The 26112-nt window shown below is 39.5% G+C and overlaps 1 protein-coding gene across 1 annotated transcript in view; it reads right to left on the bottom strand.

The window, feature by feature from the left end:
• KCNQ4 (potassium voltage-gated channel subfamily Q member 4) overlaps positions 1–26112 on the bottom strand; it is a 1236349-nt gene that overhangs the window by 1003345 nt on the left and 206892 nt on the right. Inside the window, exon 4 of the mRNA XM_044082186.1 lies at positions 23349–23474. Within this exon, the coding sequence (XP_043938121.1) occupies positions 23349–23474 (126 nt within the window). The remainder of the gene's footprint in view (positions 1–23348; positions 23475–26112) is intronic.

The following is a 26112-nucleotide window of genomic DNA, read 5'->3' as shown; positions in this document are numbered from 1 at the left end:
TTTGCAAAATTGTTTCTCATGAAATTTGTTACTGTTTCTCCTCATCTATTGCAACTATGTTTTTTCATTTAAAAAACGTATACATCATCCTCTCTTTGTATAATGTGAGCTTAGGTAAATTTTTTTGTGCACTGTATAATTTGAAGCTTTTCTCCCTGGGCCTCCACTGAAAATGGTCTTACACCCAGTTGGACTTTCCTGGTAAACAAATGTAAAATAAATAAATAAATAAAATACCATTATATCTTCCTCATATAGAGTCTTGCCAGAGGTATTGTGAATGTCATGGGAGCCAGAATCCTGAAGTATTCCCTCACAGTGGCCAAGTCTATGTGGAAAACCCTGAAAATAGATCTAAATATAAATGCCAGACTAGAGTCAAGCTCAACAGGGTCTTCTTTTAACACTGATTCTGACAAGCCTGTTTCCTTGGCTGTGGTTTCTCTAGATAATAGGTAGGGACAGTGGGAATCTTGTTCATCCATTCATGCATGTCACTAATTCGATGACAAAGCATTTGGATACCCTAAGAGAGTCATAGTTACTCCCGCCATTTACCAACACTTCATTGAACTTTTTCACTTTGACATTCAGATGACTGGGCTCTAATTATTATAATTATTTTCCTACGAAAAGATCTTTCAGTGAGATATCTAGCATACATATCAAGAATACAATCTTGTGTGATGGGAGTCAAAAAGGACTTCTGAATGTTCTCTTGGAATTCAAGCCTGCAATGGAGATCGCTCACCCACATGATAGATTCCTGATACTTTGAAAAAAGAATCTGCAAGGATAAGTAAGACATCTAAATATGGAAAAATGCAGATACCCTGTAGCTTGCACTGGGCTATAACCGGAGCTAAACAATTTGTGAACACTCTTGGAGCAGTGGATAGGCCAATAGTTAAGAAAGAGAACTTACAGTGTGGTTCCAGGCACACAAAAACGTAAGAAAAATCTGAAGTCTGGGTCAATAGATATGTGACAGTAAGCATCTTTTAAATAGAAAGTTACCAAAAAAATCTCAAATGAGTTAGAAGGGTTACAATTTGTGAAGTGAAAGCATCTTGGACTTTAGCACTATCATATACTGGTTTAAGAAAGAAAGGCCCAGAACAGGTCTCCAGGCATTTTATTTCTTTGACACAAGAAACATTGTGGAGTAAAAACCTTTTCCCAACTGGGAAGGAAGAATTGCTTTTATTATCCCTTGAGAAAGGATGTACTATAGGACAGGTGGAAACAGGGGGGCCTGGTCTGCAGTACGTGGAATAATCCTCTGGGAAAAGAGGCACTTCTTTCCACTGCTATTAGTAACCCTGCTGAATCAGACTCATAACTCATTTGTCTGAAAGAATCTGTTGCCAAAGAAAGAAATGGAGATTCAGCTTTTCTGGAAGGGATAAGCTGGGGAAGGTGGGGGGGGGGGGGTGAGGGAGCAGACACTCCCTTGGAAAATTTAGAGAAGGTGGGCTGAAAATCTAAGAAATTCCCTGTATCAGCTTACCTCTCATCACATTTTGATGCCCTCTGCCACACAGGGCCAAACAACTAAATCTGTATCTGAAGGTGGATTTAAAATCTCATTTTTTATGTTCACTGGGAGATTCTGAGAACACAGCAAGGCAAACCTCCTCAGCACAGTACCCAGTCACCACAGCCCTGGATGTAGTATCTACAGAGTCATAAGCATACTTCAAATAGTAATGACCAGGGAAATTGAAGAAACTAAACCAGACAAAGCAAATTCTTTCCTCACAGGAAATGACCACAGATAAAACATCCCTCATACATTCACATTTTGTCAGCATACACTTTAACATATCAGCCTGACAATTCATAATTCTGAAAATTAAAGCTGCAGATGCATACACATTTTTCCCAATTTTATAAATTATTTTGTCATCCTTGGCAGAAAGAGAAGGATGAGAGCCAACAAAATCCTTGGCAGCAGCTGGATTTACCAAGGCTAGAGCTTCTGGATCAGCGCTAGGATAAGTGTATAAAAATGTCAAAAGATGAGAAACCTTAAACATTCTACATGCTTAGGTGCAGCAAGCTATCCATCAGAAAAAACACAGGTTGTGACAAACACATCCTCCTAGGAGATGGTTCTGGATATTTCCATTGTAACAGCTCATGGTATGAAAACCTGAGTGTGCTCCCACTGAAAACATTGGTACATTCTGGAAATAGTGTCAAAGGAAGAGAATCTCTTACATGGAGATTCTGATATTATGCTAAACTCTGAGCTTAAATCAGAAAAATAAGGTGAGAAACCTCCATCTGTCTCAATACACCTCTCTACAGATTCAAATTCTGGAGTCTCTTCAGAAAAAGATTAATCCTTTTTGCTTTTACCAGAAAGCAATAACAATATACATCATGGATCAACAGCCTGTACAACATGCTGAGCCAAACTTAATAAACTATTCCTGTGCAGTGGAACTGCTGTAAAAGAAAGTACATGTTTAGTTGTGGTTTCTTTTTCATAAGAATGTTAGGGCAAACAGGTTTATTAATGGCAACTGCAGCTTAACCATGAAAGGCCACAACATTCTGGCTAAGCAGAGGACACATTCCCTTCTCCCCAATACCAACAAGAATGTCTCTCCCTTTTCCACTGAAGGGAACCCAACAGCCTCACTGATTGTGACTAATCCCTAGTCCATAGTGGCTGTATGGACAACATTAGAGGGAATGGGAAGTGGGGAAGGATGAGTGTTCTGAAGAATCAGCTTTCACTACAGCACAGTCACACACCTGCTGATAAAGCAAACTGCTAGCTTGCTGTGGTGTCAAAGAATGATTAGCTAACTTTTTCTTTTTGTGGCTGGAAGAAGGACCAATCATGGTGTTGGTCATTTGCTCCATGGTCAAGCCAAAAATAGTAAACATTTCCCAGTGGAAAGTAAGCAGCACAAACTGGTAAACATTTAAAAATAGTATAAAGTTACTTTTCCCAATAATAATGCAGCAAAAAGCATTCTAATACATTTTACCAACATCCAAAAGTAATTTAAACATAGTTTAAATAGTGAAAAACATGGTGTAGAATGCTTAAATCAACTTTTAAACTGTCAAACACAAAAGTATAGTCCCAATTAAAAGTATAATAATGTCATAGGACTGTCAATAAAAACACAATCCTAGCTTAAAAGTACTTTTCCCACACAGAAAGGTAAAGTTAAAACATCAAAAATAATATGTGGGAGTGTTTCCCCAATGGGAACTTATCTGACCAGCAAATGGCACAGCACAAGCCAAATATTAGTCCTCTGAAGCCCAGAATGGAGCACTGTCTTCAGCAACAGGAAACCTCTGTAAAGCTTGGTGCCCAAACCTGTCATTTTAGTCAGTTCATCTCAAGCTGACAAATGGTTTGGGTATGTGGAAGGTACTCTGAAAGTTTAGAAGGTGGCCAGCTATTTTATATAGATATATATATATATATATATATTTATATTATATAACTTAGGCTGCTGCTGCAGCAGTGATCAATATGAAGAAAATCCATTTTAACTGTTTGCTTTAGTCAGGTATTGTTTTATGACTTGCACGAAGGACTTTAAATTATTTGTAGGTCTGACCGCATCTGGTAGAAAGTTCAAGGTAGCTGAAGTAAGTTTAGATAAAGATCTTTACCTGGATGCAATGTTCAAGGGTGATTTTTACAATGCAGTACTAGGACCTGAAATAATGGCTGCTTACTTCTAAACAGCAGTTCATATTTCAGTGGTCGATAGTAGTTGTAATAAATCAATTTAAGGGTGAGTTGGTTTAACAATTATAATGTTCTGTTTTGTACTGGAGGCCATTTAGTTTGTGCTAAAATAGTGCAGCTGGGAATCAAATTAATATACCAACCCTTCTATGATAGCCATGACAAAAAGTCTCCATATACAACCATATTAAATTACAAATACGCATATGCAGAAGGTTTTATATGCAGTAATTATTTACTCAAAATTTTCATAGTCAGATGCCACTGGGTTACTAGTGCTCCATTTTGTACAAGATTTAACCAAGATGACCCACCAATCTGAGAAGTATTAAGCTTACTCATTCCAGATAAAACAAATTTATTTTGCTTATTTTAACTGGGGATCTCCACGGTTCAATACTTATCAGAAAATACATTTTAAAACTGTTTATCAAATCGATCATCAGAGAAGCAGTAAGCACATATTGCAAGCTTTAACTTTACTACTTGTATCAATTCAAATGCTTCTGCTCAATAAAATTAAGAACTATATATTCTCTAATCTTCAAAGACTGGTAAACTTTCCTCATGCCATTACATAATGTGTACATTTCAAAGAATGCAATAGTGTAAATCTTACAAACTCCTACTAATATTGCACATTCAGCACTTACATAATTCAAATCTAAATTCTAGACATTCTAAAATTGAAGTTTAACAGCTATCAATTAAAATATTCCAATAAAAACAGTAAAAAATAGTTTAAAACATACTGAGCAGATACTTGCATTCAAAATTTTAAATACAGTTACAGTGATATGTGCTAAATCCACTGACATCAGTCACTAAATAATATAATTCTACTTTAAAAAATCACTCTTACTACACTGCAACACCATTTAGGTCCCAAAGGATTAAGTACACATTAAGCACAATGACAGATATTAGTCAACAAACAGTCTATCATTCATTCTTACTTCCATCTAGGAGGTTTGCTTGTATTACCGTAAAACACAAAGTTTATGTTTATGTCAATTGATTTTAACAACAACAGTCTTGCAAATAAATAAATTAAATAAATATTTTTAGCTTGCCATTCCTGGTTATATCTCAGAAATTCACTCGTGATAATATTACATGTTTATATCAATTACAAAGAATATTAGTCTCCTTTACCTTTAGTTAAAGAAAATCAGGATGTCTCAAGTGCCAACTGGCCTAATAGGACTGCCCATGTCAATAAAATACAAATTAAATATAAAAAAAAAAAAAAAACATTTTCATTCCAGTGCAGAGCTCCAAATCCAAAATGAAAAATTCAAACTACCACCTGAACCCTGAATGTAAAGGACTGCTATCTTCAGACTAATAAGTAATCAGATATTGAGTGGGACTTAACTGCCATTATAACATCAGGTTCCACTGCTTAACACTATATTCCTAGGTGGGGGCAAATGTACCATGTCTACTGTCAGCTACAAACTGCAAACATATACATGCCTTCAAAAAATACCTTGAACATTGTGAAGATAGGTGAAGGCTGCCAGCCTAGCCAGATAGAATTTTGTAGATAATTCTGTCATCTGTAAATATTAATGTCAGCCACAGGCTTGTTGTCTTAAATGGTAAAAAATAGTGTTACATGTGGAACTGGAAAAATGTAACAGTGCACTCTTCTGACCAAATAAAGCATGTTGTAACCCTTTGATGTTAAAACTCGGTGCCAGTAAGTCTAGAGTAAGGCATCCTGCCTATTGTTTTAAGGCCAGAGTTAATGGCCAGAATTTGCATGTATAAATTTCTTTTATTGCTCTGGTTTCTGCCCAGAGGTAAAGAATGTAACTGTAGTTTATGTTAGCCTGGGAAGTGTGAAGAATGGTGTAATGTGAACCAGGAATGTGATTTTAAAAACTGAATCAGACAGGATTAAGCATTTTTGTCTAAACCATCCAACTCAAGCACTGTCTTGCTCTATATGTAAGCTTATCTTAGACGCGTGTTTTCTCTTAGAAATAGCTAGAAAGATTAGACTGCTTTTCTGTGATGTCAGAACTGTACTACTGAATTATTTTAAGTATTTATCTGTGATCGCTGAACTCTTGACTAGCACTGTGTAGTAAAAAGTATTGTCTTGTGTTTTGACTATTTATTAAATATCTTAAACCCTTTCAACTGTGGCTGTTTTTGTACAGATATTTTAAGCTCTGTAGAGTACTTGCATACCTTTGGTAAAATTGTACAAAGCCACTTCAATAGCTTTAGCCCTGGGCTATACTACCAATTGGATAATAATATTGCGCAGTAATAATTGGACACCCTTTTAAGGGCCTTTGAGTAGCTGATAAATATTAGTGGGTGGTGGCAGCTGGTACTACCGTATAAGTCTGGGAAAAAGGGGTTCAGCTGGAGAATCTGTGCCAGCCTTCCCCAGGAGTGTCTGTGTGGTTGTTTAAACTCTTCTCAAAGTGTGTGTGTGTGTGTGTGTGTGTGTGTGTGTGTGTGTGTGTGTGTGTGTGTGTGTGTGTGTGTGTGTGTATCTGCATGTGTCAGCTACAGTTTTCCCACTAGGCTGAGATCTGGTCCCTATAGCTGTGCCACTGGGGAATCTTATTGGGGACCTGAAGAGCAAGGGAGCGACCAGCCCCGGACTGACTGTGATCTCTGTGTGCTCTTAATGGAAATTTTACTTTACCGTGTGTATTTGTTATCCTTTCCACCTATATGAGACATCCCTCACTGGTGTTAGTGGTGAGGATTGAGGCTCCTTGATTGCTGGGTCAGGGCACGGGTGTCACAAATATAACCAGAAATAAATATATAGATAGGCATTTTATGAAAATACTCCTCCATGTCTTCTGAAACTGTGATCTTTGTGTTAATGACAATTCATTAATTTGCCTTCAAAATCTTGCTTGACATATACTGGCCTACATTCCATGCAACCTTTTTTTTTTCTATGCCAGTATTACTCCTTCTCTAACCAATTCACTGACTGTATCAGAGTTTCTGCTGGTTTAGCCATTCCTCCATTAGTATCAGACAAATGCAAGCAATATTGTTTTTCAGTACCTGACGCCTTAAAAAAATCCATGGCACCATTTTCTCTTTAATGGACTCTAAGCATTCCAGTCTTTTTGTTCCCTTTCCTATTGGCACTCCATTTGATTTCACATTTCTTCAGGAAACTTTGTCTCCAAAGTAACCCACTGTTGTTCAGTATAAACCATCTGACTAAGTTTCAGTCACAAAAAAGTTGTCCTCTAAATATCTTTGCAGCTGTCTAGTATACATCATTAAACTGATGGAAATGTATCAGTTCATGTAAAGTGGCACGGAATATTCATCTGCCTTCCTTAGAACAAGCCTTTAAGACCTTTGCTTTCTCATGTACCACTTGGAGAACTGCAGTGCTTCATACTTGTGACTTCTTCATCGAAAGTCAGGTCATCCTCAGTCGCATGCCCTGTTTTTTGTTTCAGTCACCACACCAAATGCTAGAAATGAAAAAAAATATGAACTATTCTTCCATGAAATGTAATACTAATAGCAAACTACCCATTAGCAAATACAGTACCTAAGAAAATATCACCTTAAGATAAGAATAAAATGCTCCAAAAACTATTCTAAGCTGGGTAGACTTTAAACTGAAATGTTTTTTTTTTTTTAGGAAATCTAGTTTCATACTTTTTAATGTCCAGAATATATGTGCTCATGAAATACCTGTCCTTATATTAACTTGCATGAATTAGTGTAATATTTTTAAAACAATGTCCCTGATTTTGAGCCTTTGTCCCCCATTATTTTGATTTTGTCCAGAATTCTTGAGCAAAGAAGTTGAGAGGTTTGCTCTGAACAGGAGGAATATGGTTATAAGTCTAGGAGGAGAACATGAACAAATACCATTATTAACATCTGATGCTAAAGTAACTTCATGTCACCTTTTGAAAACTCAATGTTTTTGACAAGGTGACACTACAGGAAATAGGTTCATAGGTTCATACTAGGCTATCTGCCCTAGGACATTTATAAGCCTAGCCAGCATGTGTGTGGCTTCCGCCACCCCCTGGAATGATAATACTGTGCCCATTTAGGGTTTAGTTTACTGTGCCTCTGTCTAGAAGTGACACTGAGATGACCCCCGGGGTAAACCTACGATCTCCCATCCACTCGTCAAGATTTCTCTTGAAGAGAGTCAGTGAGGGGCTCTGCCTAACATGGACTGGGATTCTATTCCAGAGTGTAGGGAGCCTCTGGGTTATGAATCTGTCCCTCCAGCATGTCCTATTTATTTCTGTGTTGAGGTTCAAGTCTCTCGCTCTCATGGCTCTGGTGGATTTGGATTTTTTCAGGTGGAGCATGTCCATTAATTCCGGATTGGACATGGCCTTGTACGTCAGGCATAGATCTCCTCTGAGTAGGCAGTATGCGACTGAATAGAGCTTGAGTTTCTTCAATCTGGCAGCATATGACATATGTTTGAGACCCTTGATCCTCTTGCTGAGGTATTTCTGGGGTCTTTCTAACTGCTGCAGGTGCCGGGTAAGGTACATACCAAATGGGGCATTGTACTCAATCATGGGCCTGATAAGGGAAGAGTATAGGGGCACAATGACCTCTCTTGATCTAGATGTGAATCCTTTCATGATAAGGTGGGCAATATAGAAGGTCTTCCTAACCACCTTGGCAATGTGGGGGTCAAATGAGAGGTCACTGTCAACTTGGGTCCCTAGGTCCCTGATTACTTCTTCCATAATTAATGGATTACCACCTATGTGGTAATTTGTGGGTACTTTGTTTTTCCCAAAGGGTATAACTATACATTTTTTGGCGTTCAGTTTAAGGCCATGGCTCTGGCACCAGTTATCCATTTCTGTGAGGCCTTTCTGAAGGATGCTAGTGTCCACTGGAGTATCGATTATGGCGCCCAGCTTGCAGTCATCTCCGAACTTTGTCAGCCACAATCCTCCTATGTTTGCTTGTATTTCTGAAAAATAAATGCTGAACAAGAGGGGTCCCAGGACCGAGCCCTGTGGGACACCACTTGTGACTGGCTTAGAGTCTGACATGGCTCCAGCAATTCTGACCTTGTGGGTTCTGTCCTTTAGCCAGTTTGCAACCCATCTTATGACATATGGGTTTACATTTAAGCTGGTGAGCTTGTCTAAGATGCCCGAGTGGGGTATTGTGTCGAAGGCTTTTGCAAGGTCAAGGTAGGCTGTGTGAACTGCCTTACCCTCATCAATGGCCTTCGTGACTGTTTCAAAAAAGTCGACCAGGTTCAAAAGGCAGGACCTGCCCTTGACAAAGCCAAATTGGGTAGGATCAAGTGTTTGTAAGTCCCCAATGTCTTTGTTTATGAGTTCCATAATGATCCTCTCCATAGCTTTGCAGACCAGGCTCGTCAAGCTTATGGGGTGGTAATTTCCTGGGTCCGTAGAAGCACCTCCTTTGTGGAGTGGAACCACTGTTGCTGTACGCAAATGTACTCTGAATATCAGATTTAAAATGCAAATAATTAAAATTTAAGCAAAATACATACTATCAAAGGAAGATATATATATATTTTTTATTTATATGTGTTTATCACCACAGTTTATTCTTCAAAAGTTATCATTTTCAAGGAGAGCCCAGTTGAAAAAAGGTATTTATATTTAAACAACATTGACAGATTTTCTTGCAAAGGTAATAGCAAAAGCAAAAGTATAATAGAATAATGTAAATGCAACTTCCAAGCTCAGTTTAGGTATGACTGCATTCATACCCAATTAAAATTGAACCACTGGAAGTTATTTGCTAAGCGAGGCTGGGAGGTTTTGCATCAACTTACATTTTCTGAACAATATGTAGTTCATAGACTCATTCATAGATTAGTACTAGGCTAAATGTCCTTGTGGACCATTTTAAGCCTAACCACTTACCCCATGTGAGAATCAAACTCTGCACCTTCAGTCTGTAAGGTAGACACTTTAACCATTATGCCAGTCTTCCACCTCTCCAATGTATGGTGTTATTGACTGGCTGTAATAGGTTCATAGGTAAGTACTAGTCTAACTGCCCTTATGAGCTGATTTCCCATTTTATAACCTCTCCAATTTGGTTACTGACTGACCTTATGCATCCCATAGTCAATACCTATACATTACCCCCAATGTTAATAAATAGGATTACAGCCTAGATAATTTGAGGGGACCCATGCATAGGTTCATAGGTGTTTACTAGGCTAATGACCATAAGTGTCTTTTTAAGCCTAACCATGCCTCCCAAATCTCTGACAATTTCTCGTATACTTGATAAGTGTAAGCAGATGAACCATTTACACGCTGCCTATGTCCACTAGAGACATAGGTGCCAAACCAGGGATGAATTACTGGTTTCCCATCCAATTGTCCAAGTTGCACTTGAATTGGGTTAAAGATGAACTCTGCTTCACATGGATGGTGAGCCTGTTCCATAGACGGAGTAGTTCCTGGGATACATACCTATCTCTCCAGTAGGTCCTATTTATATCACAGGCAAGTTTTAAGTCTTTAGAATGGGTGATTCTGATGCAGTTTGTTTTGCAGATATGCAGGGGGGGGGGGTCATCAGGGTGGGATCTTACAATGCCTTGTATGTCAGGCATACATCTACCCTCAACAGTCTATAGGAGATAAAACATGATAGATATTGTGTAAATTAAAATGCTTTTCCCAATATACTGTGTGTACAGTGAAAGGAAATGTGCAAGCTAAACAGCAGTTTTCAAAATAATATGCTTGCTTTGCAAGAACAGTTATGTTCAGCTTAGATATAAATAACATATAGCTGTGGGCATTACTGTAAATGCATCCTGTTATAGAAAAAAAGGAAGTTGACTTTCTTGGCTTTCAGATGCAGAAATAAATAAATAATATGCAGACAGGTCAAGTGATGCAAAGATGACGTGGAGGACTTTTGTGAAGTATTCAGATACAGCAAGGACCAAAAAGGGCATGAAATAACCATGGACTTTTTCATGACACAGACAAAAAACAGAAGTCACAAGGACATTAAAAATAACATTGGTTGAAAAGAGTATATAAACTGGACAGTATGTTCCACTTAGTGTGCCTTAGTCTACTCATCTGTCTAGCTGTGTTATAATAGAATTGAAATAGCTCTGACAGAATTAACTGTTTGGCAAGAATTTGTTCCGAGACAAATAAAGTATAACAGATACAGTAGTACGGAGTTTGTCTGGTCACTTTCTGACATTTTCTTCAGTGGTGAAATAAAGACCACTGCTTGACATTTCTTCAGAAAAGAAAGAAATATATTTCTTCAGTGGCGAGCCTTGGCCAGTGACTGTGACCATATATCTGTTACCAGCAGTTAATATTACAGAGGGATCCCTACTACTTACTACGTTAGTTCAGCAGACTGAAAGTTCCAGTGCTTTAAAAGAGAAACAGTTCCAGTTCTTCACTGGTGGACACAGAGCACCGCCGTGGAAGCTGTCCTGCATCAGACCACCTACAATTCGTCTATGGAGAAACGCCGTCCTTTTCCAGATTTACTTCAGCCTGATCACCTGCTTGTCTTCTGCGTAAATTACGGTACTTTCTTCACAGTTATAACATGGATGCAAGTACAGACCATTAACTTTACAGTGCCCACATATTGTATATATAAATTTACATGCTTCAACCTTCTGTGCTAGACATAAAATGTAAATCTAAAATGTTTGATGTTCAGGCATTAGATAACTGTTGTGTTTGTAAATGTATAAATGCCTATAATCCATACACAAAATGTACAGCAATTCAAAAAGACTGTCTTTTATGTGGAGGTAACTTTCCTAACTTCTGTCTATCTTGTCAAAGGAGTCTAGTATGTAAGCCATACCATAAGATATATCCTATTCTGATAAATAATTTGTTTGAGTCTAGCGTTGTTAGTTGTTCACATAAGCAACAGTTAAATGTACCTTCTGCAGTCACCTATGTATGCAATTATTGTTAGTAATGTAACAGACTACATAAACATGTTATTTATAGTAAATATTGCAAATGAATAAAAACAAGAAAGTTCTAACATAGTACAGTGTGCTATCAATATTAACCTTTTAAAGAACAGCTTTTCAAAATTTCCCTAGAGACAGTAGTAAGGGACAATAATGCCATTTAGAGGAACAGACTCAGAATAGCATTCAGACTTTACATAATGACATTTCTGGTTTAACGTAACAATCAGATAGAGCCCAACAACATTTACTAAAGGGCACAAACTACAGAGGTTAATCTGACAAGACAGTTAAAAGAAGCACAGCAAAGTTTACATTGGGCAGGGTTCAGCAGAAATAACAGTTATTTCTCCTGCTGATATATATCAATAGTCTTGTTTATTACAGACTCTGCCTCAATGGCAAGACAAAATAATAATTTTGTTTCAATATGTTGGCATTTAAACAAAGGTTGACATACACTGAGTGGTCTATTTCAAATAATGCTTTATTTAATTTTTTTTTTTTTTGCATTTACACATGCCAGTTTGGGTCAGAAAGGGAAACAGGAATCATCAACAGTGTTGGCAAACCCCTAAAACATGCCCCAGTAAGAGAGTTATGAACATTCATTCCCAAAATGATTTACAGGGAAAGTTTAGTATTGTCAAAATCAAAGCACATAAAAAATATACATAGGTTCATAGATTAGTACTAAGCTAACTGCCCTTGCAAGCCATTTTAAGCTTAGCTAATTATCCCTTGTGAGACTCAAACCCTACACCTTGTGTTTGTAAGGCAAACACCTTAACCATTAGGCCACCTTCCCAACCAGGCAAGGACACAGTAAATGCTTTGGCAAATGTCAAAGCAAACCAAGCAGTTAAAACAGGTGAGTGTCTAGACTCATTTAACTGTTTTACAGACAGTCTAAATAGCATGACAGAAAAAAAACTAAATAATGTTTTGGTCAGGCAAGATGTTATGTTAAAGCAATTCCGTCAGACAGCTAATGACATTCTGCAAAATGCATATGCAGCTTTAAAATCAGTTTCTGCCTGACAGACAGATACAGACTCAGAGATTAAGCCAGAGTGCTAGACAGTTTAAAAAAGGTATGCAATATTGCAGATGCACATAGGAAATGTACAAAAACAGCTTGTAGACTACGTGGTAAAAGGAAGGGGATGTAATACATGGTCTGATATAAAACAAACACAGGGGGAACACGAGCAGCTTCTGCTCCACCAGGGTTACAGAGAGATATACAACAAAGTTCAGAAAAGCAGGTAATATGTTTTACTTGTAAGAAAATAGGTCACATTAAAAAGAATTGTCCATGTTACAAAAAATGAACGAAAAGTCAAATACAAAAGGGTATCTATGCAGATAATAGTGCTTCTTCAAACCCAAAAATAGGGAAAGAAATCAAGATAAAATACATTAAAGAACAATCAGTCACAGGAACAAACACAGAGGGATACATAAAAAATAAAGTATACCCTATGAAATACCAAATCACGGCAGGCAATAGGCATTAAAGCAATAAGGGATCTTTTAAAGCAATGGAAGACGATGTTAGTATACAAAACTCAATGTTAATTAAACAAAGGGGACAGTAAAAGTCAGAAAAATACTTTACTGGTTTAATAAGCCAGGACGGATTCAGAATAAACACAGACATAACTTACAGCCATACAGATTTAAAGTAAAGTTAATACAAATACAGTGTAAAGTTAATACACATACAATAAATACATTTACAGTAGTGCAAATATAGAAGTTATGTTCTTACCATAACGTTCCATGTTAGTTGTCGTCTTCTCGCCTTCTTCTTGCTGGATGGGTTCGGAGCCACACTCGGCTTCGACTCGGCCACTCTAAAAGCTCGAGAGTTGGTTCCACCGGCTCGAGGCTCCCCTTATATCCCACAATGCTAGGCGTGAGTTACCTTAGATCTCGTTTGTAAGCTAGGCCCAGATTATAATAGTAACAGAATAACTAGAAACAAAGTCCACCTCTATAAACAAGGGAGAAGAGAAGGATGACCTACATCCTGATCCAGGAAAATATGCACCGCAGAGCATATACCTAAAGTAAAGAGGTGGTAGAAAGAGAGGTCACAATCAAAACTCCTCTAGGTCTGTCCAGGCCAGGGGGAAGGAGGGTGGGATGCAAGAAGAAGGCGAGAAGAAGACAACTAACATGGAACGTTATGGTAAGAACATAACTTCTATATGTTAAGTTGTTTATCTCGCCTTCATTCTTGTTGGATGGGACCGCGTCCCTAGCACCTTGTCCCGGGTGGCCTAACGGAACAGACTCCTGAGAACAGTGGAACCAAAGTTAGCTCTAAGCCTAGAAGCTAAATCCAACTTATAATGAGAAATGAAAGTGTGAGGAGTAGCCCAAGTAGCCGCTGCACAAATGGTGTCAATAGGCAGTCTGTCTTGGAAGGCTATAGAAGTAGCCAAAGCTCTGGTGGAATGAGCTTTAGGTTTGCTAGGCAGCTTTTGGTGTCTAATTTCATAAACAAGGGAAATCAGAGATGTTAGCCATCTAGATAATGATACCTTTGAAACTGAAAGTCCCTTTCTGCCTTCTGCATAAGAGACAAACAGCTGGTCAGATTTTCTGAATTGTTTGGTTCTATCCAAATAGTACCTTAATTGACGATGAACATCTAGCCAATGCAATTTTTGTTCAGACCTGTTAGAATATTCTGGAAAAAACACAGGGAGGTCAATGCTTTGATTTAGGTTAGACGCCGAGGCTATCTTAGGTAAAAATGACGGGTTGGTTCGTAAAGATACCCTGTCCTTATGGAAAAACAGATAAGGAGGTCGACAGCTGAGTGCATGAAGTTCTGAAACTCTTCTAGCTGAGGTAATAGCTACCAGAAAGAGAGTCTTCCATGATAGCAATTTTAAAGAACAGGAGGCTGCAGGTTCGAAAGGGGGAAGAATCAAAGAAGTAAGAATTAAATTTAGGTCCCAAGGAGGAGGAGGATTTCTTATAGGAGGTCTGAGTAGAAAAACTCCCTTCAAAAGGCTTTGCAAAGCTTGTGGGACATTATGGCAGACTCTGAAATGCCCACATGAAAGTTAGAAATAGCTGCCAATTGAACTTTAAGAGTCGAAGGAGATGAACCTGCATGGAAGAGTTCAGCTAGAAAATCAAGGACCATTTGGATGGAAGCAGTGAAAGGATCTACGTCCCTGCCTTGAGCCCAATAGGCGAAACGTTTCCACTTACTAAGATAAATCTTCCGAGTGGAAGATTTATGGGAAGCTATCAAAATATCTCGAACAGAGTGAGATATTTGAGGAAGCCTGGCTAAGGTTGGAATTGGAGGAACCAAGCAGTGAGGTTCAGAGAGGGAAGGGAGCGATGAAACTGACCCGACTGATGGATCAAAAGATCTGGAAGTAGGTCCAGATGCCAAGGTCGCTCCAACAGAAAATGATGTAGAAAGGGGAACCAAACCTGTCGAGGCCAGTAAGGAGCAATGAGGATCAACGAGGCCTTCTGAGCGATAGCTTTTTGTATCACTTAAGAGATTAGTGGGAAGGGAGGAAATGCATACAGAAGTCCCCAGGGCCAAACTTGGACTAGAGCGTCTCTGCTGGGCTGGCCTGGTAAAGGGAATAGGGTGAAATAATCTCTGCACTTGCTGTTTTGGGAGTAGCAAAAGGTCGCAGCAAGGCTGACCCCACTTGAGAAAAATTTCTCTCACAACAGAGTCTTTCAGAGACCACTCGTGAGGCATGAGGATAGCTCTGCTCAACTTGTCTGCGATTTGATTGGACTTCCCGGGGATGTGCGTTGCTATCAGAAACCACTGAGAAGAAATCGCCCATTGCCACAGTCTGAGTGCTTCTCGACACAGGGGGTAGGACCTGGTTCCGCCTTGTTTGTTGATATACCACACTACAGACATATTGTCCATCTGGATTGCTATCGTTCCCAAGGGAAGAGAGTCTTGAAGGGCTTGCAACACTAAAAGCACTGCTCTCATCTCTAGAACATTTATGTGCAAGTGGCATTCGTCTGGTTGCCATGTGCCCTGGACAGTTCTGCCCTGATAATGCCCCCCCCACTCGATCAGGGAGGCGTCCGTTGTCAGAGTAGCAACCGGAGGGGGAGGAACAAAGGGTCTTCCCAAGAAGAGCTGAGGGGAAGACATCCACCACAGAAGATGATTCCTGCATGTTTGCGTGATCGTAATGGTGTGGGACATCGGAAGTTGCTGGTATGACCATTGTGTGAAGAGCATCCATTGAAGGATTCTCATGTGGAATCTGGCTAATGGAAGCAAAGGCATGGCAGCCGCCATAATCCCCAATACTTTCAGAACTAACCTGGCTTTGACTCTGTTGCTGCTGAAGATGAGCGAGACCAGTTTTTGTATGTCTGTTATTCTCTGATCTGTTAGCCTCGCAGACATGTTGACTGTGTCTAGAATTGCGCCTATGAAGGTAATAACACGACAAGGCGACAAAACAGACTTTTCGCAATTTATTGAAATGCCTAAGTTTTGACAAATGCGAAAGGTGTAGTCCCTGGCCCTTAGAAGAAGATGCTTGGTGGGAGCTGTGAGGAGCCAGTCGTCCAAATATGGAAACACCTGGAATCCTTGACGTCTCAGGTGAGAAGCTACCACTGCCATGCATTTGGTAAACACCCGGGGGGCAGTGGTGAGTCCAAAGGGCAAGGCTCTGAATTGAAAATGACTGGTTCCCAGCCTGAAGCGGAGAAATCTTCTGGAGCCGTCTGTTCATTTTTATATGATAGTACGCATCCTGAAGGTCTATAGAGCACATCCAGTTTTTTCTTCCCAATAGGGGAAGGATGGACTGTAGCGTGACCATCCGAAATCGTGTTTTCTTGACTGACTTGTTCAAGATACTGAGATCCAAAATTGGTCTCCAGTCCCCTGTTTTTTTTGGAACTAAAAAGAACCTGGAGTAGATTCCGGATCCTTGCTGGTCTGCTGGAACTGGCTGAATTGCTCTTTTTGCAAGCAGCTTTGAAATTTCCAAAGCTGCAAGATCCCTTTGAGCGGGTGGAACATCTGGAAGGGATTTTTTTGATCGGTTTGGAATGCAAACGAAGGGAATGGAATAGCCTTCGTAAATGATGGACTGTACCCACTTGTCTCGAGTTAGGGATAGCCAGGCTTCTGGGTACAGTGACAATCTTCCCCCGACTGCCTCCGAAGGTGGACAGTCGGGCAACACCTCAGGGATGCTGAAAGGGCTTATCGGAGAAAGTTTCTCGATTGCCCTGGTTCTGCGGACCCCCCCCTGCCTCTAGGGCGACGTCTACCATTGTTGTTCCCCTCTGCCTCTGGCGGGAACCGACTTTGTCGTCAGGCGAAGCCCTTGAGATTGTTTGCGGAACCACATTTTCCCACTTTTCTGGCCTTTGGGGTAAGGCCTAGAAGGAGTAGAAAACGGACTCCGACGGCAGAAAGAGTCTTGCCATCCGTCTCGCACCTAGTCAAGGTTTCTTTCACTTGAGGACCAAAAAGAGATGATCCATCAAACGGGGAATTAGTGAAAGACGTTTTAAAGGGGTCCGCAAAGTTGCATAGCCGCATCCAGGCATGCCTGCGTAAGGCTACACCTGTCCCTGCGGCCCTGCTCACTCCATCAGCCGCATACGAAAGGAGGCACATGGAGGAGTTAGCTATGGAGTTCAGGGTAGCCAGCTGAGTGTTCATCTTGTCCTGAAAACCCGCAGCTGTAGGATCCTTCAACATGTCACTCGCTTCTTTGATCAAGTCTCTTTGAAGACGAGTAAAATGGCATAGGTAGTTCAGTGAACGCATTGCAAAGGTCGCTGATGAGAACATCCGCTTCCCGTACCTGTCCATAGACCTAGATTCCTTGTTAGGTGGATGGACAGGCACTGAAGGATCAGCTAGTTCCTTCTTAGTGGCAGCAGCAACCACCATAGCATCCACAGAAACTCCCTTGCTCAGAAATTGTTTATCCGCTGGTGCCATGATAAATTTTGAGGGTCTCCTGGGAGTGGGGTCCACTGAGTCAGGAGCCGTCCATGCCTTTTTTGCTACCACCTGCATGAGGGGGTCAAAGGGGGGAGACACCCAGGAGGTGGAAGGGCGACAGCCAAACGCCTCAAGGTACACAGATTCATCCTCCGAAGGGCTGAGGGCTGGCCAATTTCCCCTCTGTTTGAGGATTTCTAGAATGTCTGCAAATGAGACATCTTCAGAAGGGGAACGGGGGGAACCCTCGGAATCCTCTAAATCTGTGTCAGAGGTGACGGACTCAGGTGAGTCTATGTGTTTCCTCTTACACTTTCTCTTCCGAGGGGGCTCTTCTGCCAATTCAGGAGAGGCCTCGGAAGAGGATGAGATCCCCACAGGGGATTCCTGAGGAGTTGGCTCTCTGCGGTCTGGGATGAGGGAGTGAGTCGACTTGACCTGAGGCACCGAAGAGGGAGGGGCGGACGGAGCCGACTGTGGAGTTGAACCAGGTTCCAACACACTCCGCATGACCTCGAACGCACCCCTGTCAGGCAGAGCCAGAGGTCCCCGCTCCGAAAAGCTGAAAACCTCCCTCGGCACCGACAGTGATGGTTCCAAGGCCGATGTCGGAGCCGAACTCACCTGAGCCGAAGCACCGAGAGGGAGAGCAGGGTCGGACAAGGGTCCGATGCCACTCACCCCCTCGGAGCCGACGAGGGATGTCTGGCGCCGAGATTCTTCTAAGGAAGAAATCGGAGCCGACGACTCACTACCCTCTGAAGGTCATGGTCCGAAAGCCTCGATGACCTAGAGGAGTGAGATCTATGGCTCCATTCAGACAGCAAGGGAGATGCTGGAGCCGAATGAACGGAGCCAAGGGACGGTGACCTGGACCTCTTTCTAGATGTCGGTTCCGAAGGTCTAGTCGGAACCGACACAGGAATTTCCAATACCTCGTCTCCAGCCGGAGCCGAGGAAACCACAGAAGCTGCAGTCTGAGACTCATCGGCTCCAGCCGGAGCCGATGTAGACGGAGGTTTCGAAGCCTTAGGCCTCAGCTCAGAAGCTGGAGCCGAGGACCTAGAAGCCTTGGAGGGTTTGCCCGAAGTAACAGTAAGGGAACCCTCAGGCTTAAGTAAACCTCTCAAAATAAGTTTATTTTTTTTTCCTGCAGGACTCTGAGGCTGAAGCCATGGCATACAGCACAAGAGTCCTGCAGGTGTAAAGGTCCCAGGCAGTATACACAAGAAGTGTGACCGTCTGTCAGAGACATTTTCTGACAGCACGAGTCACACTTCTTGAAGCCTGAGACCTTGAGTCCTTAGACATTATTGAAGAAAGTGTAACCACACACACAAACACACTGATTACACCTTATACAAGTTTAACTCAAAAATTAAAACTTACTATCACAAGTTTTAAATTCCTGACAAAATCACACACACACCACTAGGGGATGGAAAGGCCCGAAGGCCCGAGGGAAGAACTTATAAGTTCTTTGTGGAAAAAGGGGATAATAGAAGAAAAAAAAAAAAGCGACTAAATCCACTAAGCTAAGGGAAATAACTATTATAAATTAAACTAAAGGGGTTTAAGTAGACTAAAATTTACTCTACAATAACTCACCTAGAAGCCGGTAGAAACCAAACACCTCGATCGCTGTAGCGGCAAACGAGATCTGAGGTAACTCACGCCTAGCATTGTGGGATATAAGGGGAGCCTCGAGCCGGTGGAACCAACTCTCGAGCTTTTAGAGTGGCCGAGTCGGAGCCGAGGTCGGCTCCGAACCCATCCAGCAAGAATGAAGGCGAGATAGACAACTTAACATGGTATATGCAAAACTAAACAATGCAATTAAATGTTGGGTATGTAAGTCCACATCTATGTCTGGAAATGGACTCACATTTAAGGCAGTACCTATGACAAATCCTAAATGACAAAAGGTTCTATAATAACAAGAGAGGGTCAACCCCCACCCAAATTAAAGTACAGTATGTCACCAATGGCAGCTTATGCATACAGCAAACAGGATCAATATTGGTAAAAAAACAGTGACTGTAATGTCATATTTTCAAAAGAATTTATTACATAAAATATAACAGCAAACAGTCTTATAAACAAACTAGTACAGCAAAAACATAATTAGTCAAACTGGAGTAACTGCCACCCAGGTAATAATACACAGCAATACATACAGGTAGTCAAGTACAGAGTCATTACAAATAGCATTTTTCAGCTAATAAAAATCCAAGCAAAAGCAACACACTATGTTGGTTCATAAAAATTAGTGTACGTTAATAACAATCAAACAGTATCAGTACAGTAACAGTCTGTTAACAGTCTTAGGAAAGTTTAAATGTGTTTCTATAACAGCAATCTATGAAAAAGACAAGGTAATCTAAAACAGTTGCAAAGAAAAAATGGGGAGAGATATGCAGATATAATAAATCATGAGAACAGGGACATCATAATTACATACCTGATTTCAATATATTTTGGACATGCAAAATTTGTTTGTAAAGACACATGACAAGTCAAATTGTTGGGTTTTTAGCCGCATTCCTTACAGAGGGAAAAATGCCATTACATGCAGTCCCTGTAGAGGTTACACATACAGGTTTTATGTTTAAAAAATCTTATGAAAGTAGAGTTGTAAAACAATCAGTCATAAAAACATTTACAGTTGATGAATAATAGAAAAAGGGATACTCTGTTTTCAAAAGAACTATGCTCATGTAAAAAAGCTTGAGTATAAAATAAAAACAGCATGGGAGTTAACACATAATACTTCTTTTAAGGAATACATGAAAGAAAAAAAAATTATATTACATAGAGTATGCAGGTCCAATAATGAGAATTACTCACACATTACCAGAGGACATGATAAAAAATCACCAGTAAAAGAGGGAGGTTCATGATAAAAAATAGGGAAAGATTAAAACAGCTGGACATAGGAAATTGTGCTATTTCAGGAGCTGAATTTTTTCACTGGTATGGTGCCACTAAGGCAATATAGAAAGTTACAAAGTTAATAGCAAATGCAACTTATGGAGTTATCTCAGATATAACAGAGTAGATGTGTTATAAAACTGTCAAACAAGTAACTGTTGTTAACAATGAAGAAAGGCTATTAAGTACAGAGGATCACATTTTCCTGTAAATTGATTTTTTTAAATATTCTTTTCCCAAAGCAATAATGAAATTATTCAATGCAAAAGAAATATGCTTGTTTCTAATACAAGGTTTTGCCTTGTAAAGCAAGGGTTAACTTGACAAGATTTTGAAATGCTTGTGTGTACTGACAACCTACTTAAGTAAGCATAAAAACAGTTAAAAATAGATAAGTAATAATGGCTAGTTGTCTATGATGGGGTACTATAATTTCTGCATTAATTGCTCTTATCGTCATAAGATTTGGGTTAATAAAAGTATAAATCAAGTAACAGCTGTTGGTAATGTAACATTCTTTAAAGAGATAGCATTGAATGCAAGGAATTTGCATGTTGCAACAGACCAAGGGATTCAAAGTACTAAAGATCATATTTTGTTGTAAATTGTCATACAATTTTCACGGGTCTTAAATAAAAAAGTGGGAATTGATAGATATTGTGTAAATTAAAATGATTTTCCCCAATATACTGTGTGTACAGTGAAAGGAAATGTGCAAGCCAAACAGCAGTTTTTTAAAATAATATGCTTGCTTTGCAAGAACAGTTATATTCATCTTAGATATTAATAACATATAGCTGTGGGCATTACTGTAAATGCATCCTGTTACTGAAAAAAAAGGAAGTTGACTTTCTTGGCTTTCAGATGCAGAAATAAATAAATAATATGCAGACAGGTCAAGTGATGCAAAGATGACGTGGAGGACTTTTGTGAAGCATTCAGATACAGCAAGGACCAAAAAAGGGCATGAAATAACTATGGACTTTTTCATGACACAGACAAAAAACAGAACAAGTCACAAGGACATTAAAAATAACATTGGCTGAAAAGAGTATATAAACTGGACAGTATGTTTCGTTCAGTAGTGACGTTTAGACTAAGTGTGCTTTAGTCTATTCATCTGTCTAGCTTTGTTATAATAGAATTGAAATAGCTCTGAAAGAATTAACTGGCAAGAATTTGTTCTGAGACAAATAAAGTATAACAGATACAGTAATACAGAGTTTGTCTGGTCACTTTTGGACATTTTCTTCAGTTAACTTTCTTAAGAAAAGAAAGAGATGCATTCTTCAGTGGATACATTTCTTCAGAACACAGGGACATAACCTTGAGGCAGTCCACATATAGGGCATGTTACTTATGCCTATATTCTTTGTGAGGAACCTCTGTGGATGTACCAATTGTTTGCTGTGCCTGGTTAGGTAAACACCAAAGAGGGCATTGTACTGAATGATAGGAAAAATGTGGCAAAAACTGGGACTGTTGAAAAGAATGGACTGTGTACTATACCACAGGCTACCTTCTTTCATCACAAGGTGATGGACCACTGCAAACCTTTCTGAGATGCGACAGAGATGGCTCAGCAGTTGGCCATATCTATACCTTATCTCCAAGTCTTGTGTTTGCATTCCTTTTATCTCCTAGCCTTCATCCTGTGCATTGTCCAGCCATTCTCATCACCATTTGTTTATCCTGCCTTTATTCATTTTATGTCTTCCCTTTCCAGGCTCTGTCCATCCTATGTTTCCCCATCCTAGTGCATGTGCTATCACCCCTGTTTGTTTATTCTCTTCTGTTTGTCTGTCTGCCCAATGGATACCATCCTAACATCTTTCTTCTTCTGCTTTCCATTTCAATCTCCCCATTTTTCCCTTCACTCCATACAAAAAAACAGGGCCCCATCTGGGCAAAGAAAAACAAATATACTGCATTTCTTCCCCACATCTCAAATATTCCTATATGTTATCTGTTTGTGTGACCATCTGCTTGCACTTCCCCTTTCTACTGCTTTCCTGTACACCCCTTTCATTCCCTGTTATAAATCCAACAGTTGTCTACGTATATGGTAAAACAGAAGCACAGCTTGGCACTGCCTATTGAGATATATCAGGCTAAGGTAACATTCCTCATTCTGATTAGATCACACAATATAGCATGTTGCCACTTTAGGGATTTTGTCTTGTTCTGTGTATATATTTACTGCATGGCCGTGTCTGCTTGCACAGTTTCATTGTGCAGTTAGATTCACCTCCATAACTGACATATGCCTCATTTATACATACTGAATTAATTAATGCATATTTGCTGGAAAGTCTGTCTCCGGTGTTAACATAGAGGCATGTAGCTGCTGAAAGCTGGTGCAGAAATGCACTGAATTTCTGAGAATCTCAGACCAAGTCTTCCGTAAAAGCTTTTAATTGGTGGACTTCTGCTGAGATTCATTCACAATAAGATTTAGATGATAAACAGAGGGGAGGCTGAAAGGAAAACAGGCACAGCAGCAGAAAATGCCTGACTACATGTCTGCACATGGCATTGCAGGTCAGCAACAATTAATACCAATGTATTAATGAATTACTGAGACTAAATAAACTTATATAGGAAAGCAAAAAGGAGTTTGTGAATATCACCAAATTATGCAGAAAATGGAAATATAGATTAAGCAATTGCTAGAACAAATACCTAGTTTAAACAGTTGAGATGCAAAGCAAATAAATTGCTATTAAAATGGAACTTACCGTACCCCACCAGAGTGAGTCTGCATATGTCGCAAATTCATTGTTTTCATCCTTCTCAGCCAGGTAAACAAGAAATGATGCAAAGATAAGAACCAAAAATCCAATGTACCAGGCAGTGATTAGTTCCTGTTTATAACACAGAAAGAAAATGACACCTTAGTTACCCCAGCAAAAACAAGTATGTACAATCACTGCGCAACACTGCATATCACAGTGACACAATCTGGCACAATTCAGCAAACATGACAAGCAGACCTGAATTCTGAATGGCTCTGTGGAACGTATTACCAAAATTGTTAAATTTTTTTTTTTTTTGCCAGAGACATAAATGTTTGCAAAAATCTCTCTCTCTTTCAGCATTGCTCATTTATTTTTATTTATGTAGAGTATCTACTCAGTGATTTTATATATATATATATATATATATATATATATATATATATATATATATATATATATACACACACATATATATAAAATAATATATATACTCAGCTCATATATTACTTTTATGTACAGTGCTTAAACCTTGACTGTGTTATTTTCTGCATCCAACATATTGCACTTTCTGTTATTTTATTTCATGTTATGGTTTGTATCCTGATTTTCTGTTATCTCAGTGTAACCCAGTCTGGGCCTGAAATTGTTCACTTTTGATCAGTGAACTTCCCCAGTAAATACACATACACATATGCAAGCATACATAAATAAATGTAAATAAACATACATATACACATGCATACATAAATAAATGTAAATAAATGTACATATATATATATATATATATATATATATATATATATATATATACATGCATACATAAATAAATGAAAGCAACAAGAAGCTCTTCAAAATCCAGTTACATTTTACATGTCGAATTACTGGCAACAGGACACAAACGGAGAGAAAGCAGCAATTCAGCTTAGAAGTTAACAGAGAAATAAAAAAATAAAAAAAAAATATTAAATCAAAGTTATAGTACTGTATTCACTGCATCTTTTGCAAGCGCATTTAATCTGCATCCTCTTCTTTTTATTTGTAGTTGGATTTTTTCAAAGATTCTTGGAAAAAGAATGGATTCCAAGGGATTATGGCAGCAATACAGAAGGGTTACATTCCAAAGAATAATCCCTTCAGTAATGAGCACCTTGAATTCTACTAGACTTAAGCAGAGTCCGCCTAAAATGTAGACAAAAGCAGTCCACATCTGCTTCCGCATCTGGTCTAGGCATGCCATGAAAATATAATGCAATTCTTAAAATATGCAATGTGACTTAATTAATATATTTTTTTAATTACTTCCCAACTGAGCAGCCAAGTGCTCCGAATTGTGTGGAATGCTCCGCATCTGTGATCGAATTAGCCCACTGTTCTGCCTGAACAGTGGTGGCTCTCCTTTGTACTTTTTGACTGGCTCTTATATCGCAATTGTAGCCAATCAGCATCGCACTAAAAGAGACAATCTAGTAACTGTTCCTGAGGCAAAGGGAGCCAATCAGGAGGAATAAAATGCAGCCAGTCACATACTGCTACTAGTTTTTTGCACCATGCAGAAAGCCAACAGACTAACAGATTTTGGTATGTCTGACCTCTCTACTAAACTGAGAGGTTGTATTGTAACTAAAACATAGTCTTTTGCTACAGTGTAGTACTTTGTATTAAATCCCCTACCTGAACCAGGTACCCAGCAGCCTACCTCCCCATCTCCCCCTTAGGGTATTTATCTCTCCTTATTTTTTGTGTTGTCTAACCCTGTCCTCTTTCTTCTTCATCCGCCTACATAATTTAAATGTAATTTTAAACTTTGTCCACTAGGGGGCTCCCTTCTCAAGGCTCCTATTAGCTTCTAAATAATCCTTACCTTTTTCTATTTTAGTTCAACACTAAACTACTCTGTTATACTATTCTGTCCTGCCATTTAGCTTACTTTGTCTAGTCCATTCTCATTTCCTCTTTGTTTCTGCTATAGTCCTTAGCCCTAGCTATTTTTTAAATATACTAGCACTCCCTTCTTACCTCTTACTTCCAAGAACTTAGCTGTATTCTGCTATTTCACTGACTGTTTCTGTGAGCTATTTCTCACTTGCTCTTACCTGCTCCATTCGCCCCGCTCCCCACCCCTACCCCCAATTCTCACCCACCCTCAGTACACTTAACCTTATACTACTCAGACCACACCCCTATCTTCTATTAACCAATTACCTCTCACTTCCTCATTAACTTACCCATCCTATCCCCTGCTACCTTCATCTACCACATTTTTCTCTCTAACTACGCCACCCTTTTACTATCTCATTAATTTATATATCCTATTCACCTATTTTCCCTTTAACAACTCTACCCTTTAACCTTGCTCTTACCTCTGTCTCATATCTCCGAGCATCTATCTCCTAGTCCTCCCAAACATGCCTAGTATACACAGGGCTACCCTCAATAATGGCCTTCTCTTTCTCACTATTATTACCCCCCTATTTTTATCACATTACCTTACTTGCTATGAGCATCATAGCCTCTCTAATTTTCAGCGCCCCTTAAAACACACAATTTCAATTTCTCCTCTAGCCATAGAAACCCACTTGAACATAACATCCTCACCATCCTACCTCCTTCCTAAATTCCACAGATTAACCCATATTATGTATCCACACACTAAAAACCAAATCCCTCTCCTTTATAAAATCTTGAAACACCATCATAGCCCTTTACAGCTCCTATTACTGCATGGAGATATACATCCTAACCCAGGCCCAAATAATACAATGTC

This window comes from Protopterus annectens, chromosome 9.part0 (genome assembly GCF_019279795.1).
Source record: "Protopterus annectens isolate FY-2018-M chromosome 9.part0, PAN1.0, whole genome shotgun sequence".
Classification (NCBI taxonomy): Eukaryota; Metazoa; Chordata; order Ceratodontiformes; family Protopteridae; genus Protopterus; species Protopterus annectens.
The sequence above is the reverse complement of the archived record's forward strand: the minus strand, read 5'-3'. Positions and strand labels throughout refer to the sequence as shown.